The sequence below is a fragment of the Galeopterus variegatus genome, unplaced genomic scaffold, assembly GCF_000696425.1.
Source record: "Galeopterus variegatus unplaced genomic scaffold, G_variegatus-3.0.2 Scaffold1058, whole genome shotgun sequence".
Lineage (NCBI taxonomy): Eukaryota > Metazoa > Chordata > Mammalia > Dermoptera > Cynocephalidae > Galeopterus > Galeopterus variegatus.
Window position 1 is genome coordinate 98,172 of NW_007727169.1, and position 12,566 is coordinate 110,737.

The following is a 12,566-nucleotide window of genomic DNA, read 5'->3' on the forward strand; positions in this document are numbered from 1 at the left end:
TCAACTGAAGCAATTTTTGGTCATCTCAACTGGGGAGAGGGAATGCTACTGGCATCTAGTGGCAAAGGCCAAGGATACTGCTAAACGTCCTACAGTACACCTGACAGCCCCACAACAAATAATTATCCAGGCTAAAATATCGCTAGTGCCAAGGTTGAGAAACTGCTTTAGGAGAATGTAATTTCTTTTACATTTTCCTTTTTTGTCAAGGAGAGTATTTAACCATATACCTGTTTAGGTATATGGTTAATTTATTTTATAAGAGTATAAATTTCTTGCAGGAAGGAAGCATATATATTTATCTTTTTCTCCCCAGTACTGAACACTCAAAAATGCATGATTAAGAGAACTTGTGGTAAGAAGCTATTTAGTGGTAGTGTAATTTAATATTTTTAAAGAAACTCATCAAATTTGGGGAATATTTTATTTCTAATTTTTGTTCGGTTATAGGATCTCAAGCTTGGAAAAGACCTAAAATGTAATCTAGTCCAACTGCTCTTCTTTCCCAAGAGACTTTAGATTTTCTAAATACTGATTGAAATTCAATTGTAATCGTCCTCAGGTGCCAGACTGTGAAATTGGTATTTCCTCATTTAGACATTATCAGAATATATGGTGGCCCTCTGTGCATACCTATATACTGTATGTATGAATTCATTAAGAATATTAATTGCAGTAAAAGTCACTAGGTGATCTTTACAGTCCTTTTCAACCCTGAGGGTCAGTGATTTAAATTGCCACCTTCCCTAACATATTTACTTACCAGGTAAGGCAAAAAGAGATGACACGATGTATTTCCCCTGCATAAATATTTAGTTTATTAATTTCCCATTAGCCCAGAGATATTGAGATCTTCTACACTTAGTAAGTTTCTATACATTAATTACTTAATGTCAAAGATACCTTTGATTTTTACTTAAAGACTAATACATTCTAATTACAACCTCCCTGTTGAACTCTTGTAGGACTTTTTCCCTAGTATTAGTAGTTGTCTTTTCATGTATGTGCGTGTGTGTGTGTGCGTGTGTGTTTGTATACATAGGAGGGTACTTTAAAAAGTTCATGAAGAGATTTGTATCATCTTTTAGTTTCATTTTTCCGCAAACTTTTTGAAGTATCCTCCTGTGTGTAAGTGTTTGTATATACAAACACACACACATGGAGAAAAAAATTTTTTTCCAATTAGATTACAAAAATCTTACGGACAAAAATAGTTATATCTTTTTAATAAAATCCTCCCAAGTACTAATATAGTGAAAAGCTCACACATAGCAGGCAATATCTATTTTTTCAGTGATTGGAATTGGAGTTCTCAGATACTTGAAAGTTAAAAGTGAACTCCTTTTCTCATGTATAAAATCCTATGAATATCCTTGAAATAGCCTCAGTAGAGAAATGCCAAGCTTGGGGGACATTTTAATTAATAAATTGAAAGGTAAGATTCATGAGCATTATGTAAGATAAAAGCTCATGAAGACAAAATTGTAAATGGGTGCATTTTAACTAAAAGGTACTGACATTTCATTAAGCAAAAACTGTATTACTATCAGCAGAAAATAATAAGAAACAATATTACCTCTATGCTGATAAATTTGAAAAGAAGACCTTTGTAACCAATAGTTGAATTAAAATGTTTATAAATTATGACTAAAAATTAATTTTACTGCTTTTGAGATATAATTAGCTTTTACTCAGACACAGAAAATGTGAGTTCTAGACCCAGCTTTGTGCTAATTGCCGTTGTAACTTTGGACAAATCACTCAGCCCTATTGGATCTACTTTTTTATTTTATTTATTCTTATTTATTTATTTTTATTTTTATTTTAATTTATCAGTATACAATGTAGTTGATTTTCATGTCCCTTTACAAATTCCTCTTTCCCCCCTCCTTCTACCCCTCCCCCAATCAACATCATATCTGTTCCTTTGTCTTAACAAGTTCAAAGTATTGTTCTTGATCATTGTGTCTTCCCCCCTGTTCATTTGTTTGTGTATTTATTTATTTATTTATTTTTAGCTCCCACAAATAAATGAGAACATGTGGCATTTCTCTTTCTGTGCTTGAGTTGTTTCACTTAATATAATTTTCTCTAAGTCCATCCATGTTGCTGTGAATGGTAGTATTTCATTCTTTTTTATATCAGAGTACAATTCCATTGTGTAGATATACCACGGTTTCCTTATCCACTCATCTGGTGATGGACATTTGGGCTGGTTCCAACTCTTGGCTATCGTAAATAGTGCTGCAATAAACTTGGGAGTGCAGGTATCCTTTCAACATGATGATTTCCATTCCTCTGGGTATATTCCCAGCAGTGGAATAACTGGGTCATATAGTAGATCTACCTGTAGTTGTTTGAGGAACCTCCATACTGTTTTACATAAAGGCTGCACCATTTTGCAGTCTCACCAACAGTGTAGGAGGGTCCCTTTTTCTCCACATCCTCACCAGCGCTTATCATTCTCAGTCTTTTGGATATTAGCCATGCTAACTGGAGTGAGATGGTATCTTAAAGTCGTTTTGATTTTCATTTCCCAAATGCTGAGTGATGTTGAGCATTTTTTCATGTGTCTATTGGCCATTCGTATATCTTCCTTTGAGAAATGCTTATTCAGCTTCTCTGCTCATTTTAAAATTTTTTAATTAAAAATTTACCAGAGTGGGACAATTTATTTCTAGTATTGCTTCTAACTTTAACCTTATATTTGTATGAAGACTTATAGTTAAAAGTTCTTTTCCATATATTATCTCATTTTATCATTTGGGCAGTTTTGTAAGGAAGGCCTAGAAAATATGATTATTTTCCTCCTACCAATGAAGAAACAGGACCAGGCAGTTAAGTGACTTAATGAAGCTCTGGTTATGTAGAAGCCCAGTGCTGCTTCTAAGATAACTCTCGAAAACTCTCTTTGTGAGATTGAGTATGCAATTAATCTTTAAAATACCCTATTTTTCAAAACTAAGCTTTTTTAGAAAGGTTGGCCCTCAGTGATAAATGTAAGCTTCATAATTTTAAAATGGTGTAAACATGTACACCTCATGGTTTGAGCCAGGGATAACCAATAAGATTCAATATGCATGTCAACCAGCATTGATTTGCAGTAGCTGCCTAAAGTGCTATGCTGAAAATAATTTTGACTCCAAGTTCAGTATCAGTGGGAAAGTGTGCCATACTAGATTAACCATGTATACCGTGGATGATGGAGAGGAGTGGTGGAAGAACTAATTAAGGTGGAAAGAGCCTTTTGAAGAAATTACCTTTGAACTCAGTAACTTTTTACATAGGGTGTGATATTGACTTGCCTTGTATCAAGTTTTGTAACTAATATTATTAAAAAAGCTTAATTAACTTTTGTCATGAATGTTTTCTTATTTAGAAGAGTGTCCTTCTTAAAGTACTTAATTTGAGTGTCTATTTAGTTGGAACCACAAACTATGAAAGAATGTAGAGGTGGCTTCTTGTTAAAATTTTAATGAGATACAGCTTAATTTGAAAACTTGAATGTATTAAATATATATCTATATCTATATATCTAATATATATTTGTGTATGTGTACCCACACATTGACATATTTATTAATATGTATGAATATAACATATGTATTATAAGCGGTAAAAACAATGGTTTCTGGACTATTTAGTATAAATGTATGTTTCTGTGCTCGAAGAAAGGCTGAAAATATTGTGAACCAGTGATTGCCGTTTATTGATTGTTCCATGCTATTGCAGTGATATGTGCTTTACACCTTTTTTCTCCCTCTAAGTTTTGCAGTACTTCCTGAGTTATACTTGATTATTTTCTTTTTCAGCAGTGAACAACTATACCTTAGAAGAGTTTAGTAATTGTTTAAAATGATATGGCTAAGAAAATTGTGGAGCCAGAATTTAGATCAAGATTTACTAAGTTTCAAAGTCCTTTTTCTTAACAAAAACAGGCTATGTCTTGTTGAAATTTCAGAGCACAGATATTCTCCAGTGATAGTCTATGTTCTACATATATCTGAGGACAATGTTTGGATTTTTGGTTTTATTGCTTTACATGTTGTACATCACACGTTTCAGGGAGGAAAGTGAAGCACACCAAAAAGGAGAATCATTATTTTCTAATGTTTGCTAATGTCATGCCAATGAATTGTTTTTCTGAGTGTAAATTTTCACCTGACAAGTACTGCTTTGGATTTAGGGAATTTGTTTTAATTGAGACAAAAACTTCCCTGAAGAACTTCTATTGAGGGAGTGTATTTTATATGAGTCGTGCTTTTGTGCTACTTATGTACTTATGTTTGATTCAGAAAAAACATATTTTTGCAACTTGACCAAATATGTTATTTTATCAGCAGATGCATAGCATGTGGCCATAACTTAACTCAAGCCATAAATGTAATTAAGAATGTCATTTTCTTTTTTCCAGATTCCTTGGTATTACTCAATTTTCACCTACACATGCCAGAAAGGCATTTCCTTGTTTTGATGAGCCAATCTACAAGGCTACTTTCAAAATCAGCATCAAGCATCAAGCAACCTATTTATCTTTATCCAATATGCCAGTGGAAACTTCTGTGTTTGAGGAAGATGGATGGGTTACGGATCACTTTTCACAGACCCCTCTCATGTCCACGTATTATTTAGCCTGGGCAATTTGCAACTTCACATACCGAGAAACTACCACCAAGAGTGGGGTTGTAGTAAGTATTTTCAGTTTAATGATGTTTTTAGGTAACGTACACTCTGTAAAGTAACCTGATTTCTGGATTAACAATGAATCATTTCTAAACTCTTTAAGTCTTATATAGCTGAATTCTTTCCTTAATTTTTGGGAGGCAAAGTGACTTCCTTGTTTCAAAAACTCAGAGAGGATATTCTCTTCTATACCCAGTCCTCTCATTCCTTTAATCACCTCCACCTCCCACCCCCATCATACCTGTGCCCCCTTCATCTCCACCACCACTCCCAGGTATCCCCAGAATAGCTGTTGTCTCTTTTGGGAAATTGCCTGTTTCTGTTTCTGTGACTGGGAAAACTGCCATTGTGAAATATTTTAAAGGTACAGAAAATATGGCAAATAATATGACAAACTCCATATGCCTGCTAGCCAGATCTATAGAATCTAAATATTTTACCATCTTTGCTTTAGTCTAATTTAATTGCTGAGGAAGTAAAGCACACTGAACAGTGTTGAAGCCCTCTGTGTAACCCTCCTGCTCTCAGTGCCTTGCCCCCTTCCTCAGAGGTAACCATTGCCCTGAATTTGATGTTTGCCATTTCCGTGAATATTATCATACAATTATTACGTATATACATATCTTTCTGTTTATAATACACACCATGCTTTAAAAGTTCATATAAGTATTATAGGTATCATTTTGCAACTTATTTTTATTTTTATTTTATTTTCTTAACAAGGGTGAGATAAAGGGAGCATTGCTGCATTAAATTTATGATAAGAGTCGACTGGATTCTCTATGATCTCCATCATTTGTGAAACCATGGTGTTCTAGGCACTTTTAACATGGCGTTGCATTGCATTAGGCTAAGCTAGGCCACACTGACAACAATTTCTTCCTCATTTCAGTGGTTTACATGATAAATATGCATTTATTTTAATTTTCATACTAGCTCTATGATGAAGTATTATGATTCCACTTTTTCCAAATGAGTAAAGTAAATTGAGCTTTAAAGAGATTAAGTAACTTATCTGGGGTCCAAAAGTAGGTAAGTGGAAAGGCTTTGTTGGTTTGATCCCAGATTTTGGGCTTTTCCCCCTCTGCCCAAGTGTGAATTATTTCACAATTTCATCTGTGTTTTTTAAGAAAATTCAGGTTGTGGTTCTCCCCATCCAGTGGGTGTCATTTTTGGTGTTCCTTGAATATAAAAAAAAATAGATAAATAAAATGTGTATTTTTAATCTGTAGGAAGTTCAGAGCTTCATGATAAACTAAATTTTGATAAGTAGCTTTGGCTAAAGAAATTTTCCTCACTGTTACTTTTAATTTAAATCACTATGGAAACTATTTAAAAATAAAATCTGCTGACATAAAAAATTAATGAAAAAAAAAATTGAAGAACTGCATTATAGTGAATTAATCTATGTAGTCATTAAAATAATGTCCTGAATGCTGACTATAGAAGACTAGCAGGCATTTTACTCTTTTGGACTTATAATCATTTGTAATGTTGAATTCCTCTGATGTTTGTTGATATCTTCTACAGACTTTTAAGGCTGTACTCATTGGACTCTACACAGAAAAGGAACACGAAGACATCTCATTTCCTTTGCAACTTCAAAAGCTGATTGACTTGCTGTGGGTCAGTTGGCATAGGGTACACTGGAAATGCTTTTTACTAGCATATTTTCTTTAAAGTATCTTACAAGTGTTCTCAGCCCTACATAATTATGCTTGTTGCTAAGTGACCCATGTTTAAAGCCAGACACATTCTTATTATTGACATGTGACTTTTTATTAGAGTTAAGAATCTCTAAATAATTAGCCAATATTTAAAAATTCCTACTTAATAATTTTTATGTAGAAAAGATAAAACATGTTACTAAAGAACTTGGAAAGTTCAAAAAAAGTAAAATTTTAGAGTGTGTAATCTAAAACTAAAATCAGTAAAAAGGAAAACAAAATGGCCATTGGAAATTCTCATTTACAACTGTGAAAATAGAGTTTAAAACTTGATTCTCTTTTTCTATCACCCCTTTGAAATCCAATCTCTTTTCTTTTCACTGCCTTTCTTCTTTATTACTGGGAGCATATGGGAATGTTGTTCCTTTACAATGTTGTTTTGGTTACTGTCATGTCCTAAAAACTTTAGAACCTTGGATGTGGGATGGTCATGTGAAGTCTGGGTGGTCATTTCAGATCAGAAGCTGAAGCAATTTTCCTTGAGATTTGAGAGAAGAACTTGAGTAGTATATTAATAGTACACAGCTGAACTGTAGCAGTGTTCTAAGCATGAATATTCGAGGCATCATCATCACCATCATTATTTGCTTATCAAATTGCTTACAAGTTTACAAGGCACTGTTCTAAGTAATTAGAAAGATAAAAAAAATTCCAAAATCCTTCTAGTACACAGATTGCAAATTCAGCCTTCAGACTGAATCCAAGGCTGCAGACGTGTTGTGTTTACCCATCCCCAAAATGGCTTAACGTTTTTCTAATTAGTTGTCATCATTTAGAAATTGGGAGATTGCACATAAAATTATTTATCTCTGGCTTCTCTTGAAAAATTGAAAGAGCTTATAACACTGGGCCCACATTCCCACTTGGCAATATTTGTTCATTCGTTTATTCCTTTGACAGATATTTATTGACTGAATGCCAGATATTGTTTTAAGCTCTGGTACCATAGCAGCAAACAAAGTAGAAACAGTTCCTGCTGTCAGAGAGCTTACATTCTATTGAGGAGAAACAGGCAATAAACAAATAAATATATAATATTTTGGGTGGTGATACATGCTATGAAGAAAATCAATGTGCTGTAACTGGGTAGTGGCTGACTCATTTACATGAAGCATTTGCTTCCCAGTGTAACTTAATCCAGGCCACTTTTTTTTTTCTTTTGCACCTAGTCTACTTCACTGTGTGTTGCCTGCTTCAATCCTGTAGGCATTTGAATTTCCAACTCTAGTATAGGGGAGTAATTTGGGAGGGTAGCCAAGGAATATACATAGGAAAGCAATGCATTTGCTAATTGTGAGCTAGTGACAGTAGTATTCACTAAATGTCAATGAAAAGTTGTAGAAAATAAATTTAAGACTATTGCTAAGGGTTGGAGTCTAGGGTTGTACTTCATGGAGGAGGTAGAACTTAGTATGGCCTTGAGTGATGGTTTGGTCTTAGAGAAGCAAATAATGTGTGCATATAATCCTTGGCAGAGTAAATGTTAATAAGAAAAGATACAAAGGTAGGGATGTCTCTATGGAATATAGTGTAGCATTATGCTTATAAACATGGATTTTAGAATTATATAGGTATGTTTATGAATTTTTGCTTTGCTTCTCTGTGATCTTGGTTATTATTTAATTTATCTTTATCCTGGTTTCCTTGTTTGAAATGCAAAGTATGAATTCTTCCTTTATAATGTTATTCTGATTACTGTCATGTCATAAAAAGTACTTCAGAACTTAGTGGCATAAACCAACCCTTTTATCATGCTCAAAGTTTCTGCAGGTCAGGAATTCAGAAGGGCATAGTGTGGAGAAATTGTCTCTGCTCAGTGATGTCTGTGACCTTGGGTGTGGAAACACAATGATGGGGGGAACTTGACAGCTGGGGGCTAGAATCATTTGGAAACATCTTTATCTGGTGGTTGTGCTGTCAGTTTTCTGGGACATCAGCTAGGGCAGCCAGCCGTAGCGTCTGTGTGTGGTCTCTCCATTTGGCCTGGGCTTGCTCAAAGCATGGTGGCCTCAGGATGGTTTTACAAAGTGTCTGGTTCAAATTGGCGGTGGTAAGTAACAAGAGGAGCTAGGCAAAGGGTTCGAGGCAAGCTTTAATGGAAGCACTCTCAGGTGAGGTTCCATGGCCTGCAAGGGAGTGAGGCCGGGGAAGTTGCGCCCAGGGTGGATACAAGCAGGTATTTTTAGGGGGAGGGCTGTTGGTGGTTTTTTTGCCCATATATGGTATGGAATTGAGCAGGGTTCAGTTTCTGGTTTCCGCCTTCCGGGGAGAGAAGAGGGGAGAGGGAAGGAGGGGTGGAGTTAACAAGATGGAGGCTCCATCGCTACTTTGTTGCCGCTTTCTGGTCCTCCCAATCCCGGCCCTCCCAATCCTGCCGGCCCAACACAAGGTAGTTCAGAGCTCCAAAGGTAAGTGTTCCAAAAAATGAGGTGGAAAGTATATGGTCTTTTTTGACTTATCTTCAGAAGTCACACAGCATCATTTCTACTATGTTCTCTTGATTATAAGTGAATCACTAAGGATAGTCCTGATTCAACGGAAGAGGGCATAGACCACAGCTCTTGATGGGAGGAGTGTCAAAGATTTTGCAGGCCTGTTTCAAAATTAACAGCTTGTTCTCTGCCCCCAAATTATCTACATTCATCTCACACACAATATGTACTCACCAATGTGTCTCATCCCATCACAACATTAGGCTCAAGTTTGAGGCCTAGGATCTCACCATCTACTTTAGGTCCAGGTGCAGATTAGAAGACTTGGGTTTGGTTTCTTGGGCATGGTTTCTCTCTCTCTCTGAAGACCTGTTAACTAGAGAGAAAAGTTATCTATCCTTCCTCTCTGCCCCTGCCAATGACAATGGTGAAATAGGAATGTGATTATTGTCATAGCCATTTCCATTCAAGAATGTAGACAATGGGAAGATACAATTCTTCCCATAGCAATTCTGAAATCCAGCTGGGAACATGTTACCTTACCAGCTCCTTAATTATGGCTTGGTGCTACTCCTAGTGAGTTGTTCTTTTTGGCATTTAGTGCTATTCTTTGGGCTCTTAATTTTGCCTTCTAGGACATCCTTTCTTTTCTTTTTTTATATTTTTTACTTTAATTTATCAATATGCAATGTAGTTGATTTTCATGTCCTTTTACCAATTCCTCCTTTTCTTTTCCAGTTAAAAAGTGATTTTAGTTTTGTTAGCACTTAAATAATAATTTAATAAAAGTAATTTGTGTTTGCAATTAAAAGGTAGTAGAGTTTGCAATAGAAATGAATATCCTCAGCTTGTTTCGTACCAGTACAAAGTTGGCTTTTTATGTATCAGGTTATATCCATTTCATTATTCAAAACTATACCCACAGATCTTTTTAAGATGAAACTTTGTCTTCTTTGAGGCTCTGTGGAATAAAGGTTCTTAGATGTTCTATTATTTAACAGAGAGGCTTCATGAGGCATGCCCTTCAGATCCTTATACAGCCTTTTGTCTTTTTGAAGAGGTATGGGGCATCTCTTTAAGAGTTTCTGAGGTCTTAACAAAATCACATCCTTGGCTTCAGCTTTAGAGCATGTTCTCCTGACAGTGACCTATATATATAATTTCAAACCCAGCAGGTCCTGGTTCTTTACATTTTTCTATATTTTGCTTGAAAACTGGACAGTTTATTCTTAAGCTCATCTCTTCTCTTTTGTAATTTTCATAGCCAGTGAGAAGAAGCTAGGTGGCACTTAGAATATTCTCTTTTAGTTTTTAAAAAATTTTATATTAATAATAGGAGTCCTGCTGTCATTAGGCATTCTGGTCAGATTGCTTTACAAATGTAGTAATGGTCCATAGAGAAAGAAAAAGAAATAGTAGCCAAAGAGTTGGATTGTGGTTTATTTAGGAATATAAGTAGAAGCTTCCTGCCTACTCCAGGAAGAGGTAGCCATCCTTCTTTGTACTCTTAGAATACTTTGTATACCCATCTCTTATAGACCTTATCCTGCTGTTCATGGCCTTTTCTTGCTGGCTGCTTTGCTCCTCTAGGCTGTGAACTCTTTGAAGGCAGGCACTCTGTCTTACTCATCTTTGTAAGGTCAGTTGTTCATATTGTATGTAGAAAATGGTAGGTACTTAGTGAAATGGCACTGAACATCTAACTGAGTAAATTTTCTACAGAGAAATCACAATTTCAGGGGGTTTCCAAAACCTTATGGTTAGGTTAATACCTGGGGCATGGAAATTTGTGAGAAGTCATTTTGACTAATATTGAAATATAAATGTTACAACACAGATATCATTGTTTTTAAGGAACTCTGTGAGAAGTGCAGGTAAAAAGAGATGTTAAAGGGCCAGCACCGTGGCTCACTCGGGAGAGTGTGGTGCTGGTAGCACCGAGGCCGCAGGTTCGGATCCTATATAGGGATGGCCGGTGTGCTCGCTGGCTGAGCGTGGTGCAGACGACACCAAGCCAAGGGTTGCAATCCCCTTACCGGTCAAAAAATAAAAAAGAGATGTTAAAGAGAGATGAGTACTGATGGGCAAAGGACAGATAGGGAACTTAATCCATTGCAGAGTCTAGGCTCTGGAGGATCTGCTACAGGGGAGGAAAAATGGGGTGGTTCTTAAGAACTGAAAGAACAGGAACGGTTTCTGTTCTCAAGTAGGAAAGCAAAGTCTCTGAGTGTCGTCGATTGGCTGGTGGCAGCTGGGTGGGTCTGGGTTGGCATGTGAGTGCTTGTCTTTGGTTTATGACTCCAGCTCACTTCTGCTGCATAATAGATATGCCTGAGTCTGGCATGGGTACCCCAATCAGGCCTGTAGTGGTGTCAGCAGGCTACATGGCCAGCTCAGGGGTTTATTAAGGTCAAGGGATTTGAGAACTTAAAAAGAAAAAAAAAATAAAATAAAATTGATGAACCTCCAGGAATTGCACTAGTGTGGAAGAAATGGAGCCAATAGATTCTGGTAAGGCATGAGTGTAGAGTGAAGAAATGGATGCAATGATTGTGGACTGTGATTTTAAGAGTGCTAGTTAAGTGAAGGGAGAAGGAAATATATTTGTGCAGAGCCTATTGCAAGTGATTTTTACATGACAGGAGAGCTGAATCTACAAGAAGAGAACAAAAAGGTTTCCAGACAGCAGGCAAGGACTACCTGATGTTTAATGGCTTGTGTCTGTAGGGGAAATATCAACAGTCTTTTGTGCCTTTCTGCAAGTTTTAAGAACTCAGGAACAGGAATAGAGAAAGAAGATGTAGGGAGATTGAACCTGGGGGTTGACACCTAGAGGGCCAGTAAAAGCATTGTTGAAATCATTGGCCATGGAATCCAGGGTAGCCGGGAGACAAGTAAACCCAGAATGGGAGAGATAGTCATGAAAAATGGATTGGGAGGTTTGAAGACTAAAAGTTCTCATGAGAGTAGGAATGGAGAGGTGAAGTAGATGTGGTGGAAAGATGGTCTGTGATGGAGAGGGTGTTAGGTTTCAGGGTTAGGTGGAGGAATGTTAAGCCTATTATTGCAAGGTTGGGTGGTAGAAGGGGACTGAGGATAGAATCATCCAGTGAGCAGAGATAAAATAACTACGAGGTTGTACTGGAACAAATGTCAATAAGACGGAGAGGGAATTCTCCTTGAGAATGTTGGTAGGAAAGCTGTAAGCCAGATTTTGGGCTCATCAAAGAAGTGTGAGAGAATTACCCATAGACCTGGTTGGGGAAGAAGGTTAGTGAGAGTCATGAACTTTAAAAGAAGAGAAGATTTTCATGGAAGTGGAGGAAGAGTGGTGTAAAAGCAGCACTGGCGGGAGCTTGGAAAGTGCTTACTCCTGCCTCTGGTCCTGAGGATGGATGAGAGCAGATCTCCATAAGGATGAGAATGTGGACAGAAGTAGCAGGTGTAAGGAGTTTGTATAAAGGATAAGAGTGTTGAAAGTAAGAATTATTTGCACAGCAGGTGGAATGATAGGTTGGAGGGATGTGTTAACAGCACAAGCAGGAGAGGAGTTAGTGGAGAAGCTTATAGGACTGTCCAGCCCCGAGATTTTGTTGGGATATTGGTGTATGGAATGTGCCTCAGCTAATCTCCATCCCCTGGTGGCTGGCTTGCGCTGAGAGTGGATTCAGTGATGAATGTGTTTTGTTATGTTGTCCACAGTTTATCAACTGCCCTGGGGTTT

At 36.8% G+C, this 12,566-nt stretch overlaps 1 protein-coding gene across 1 annotated transcript in view; it reads left to right on the plus strand.

Annotated features, from left to right (window-relative positions):
- The window catches only part of TRHDE (thyrotropin-releasing hormone degrading enzyme), a 374,981-nt gene that overhangs the window by 8,903 nt on the left and 353,512 nt on the right, over window positions 1–12,566 (plus strand). The window contains 1 exon segment of the mRNA XM_008574522.1: window positions 4,415–4,688. Coding sequence (XP_008572744.1) covers window positions 4,415–4,688 — 274 coding nt within the window.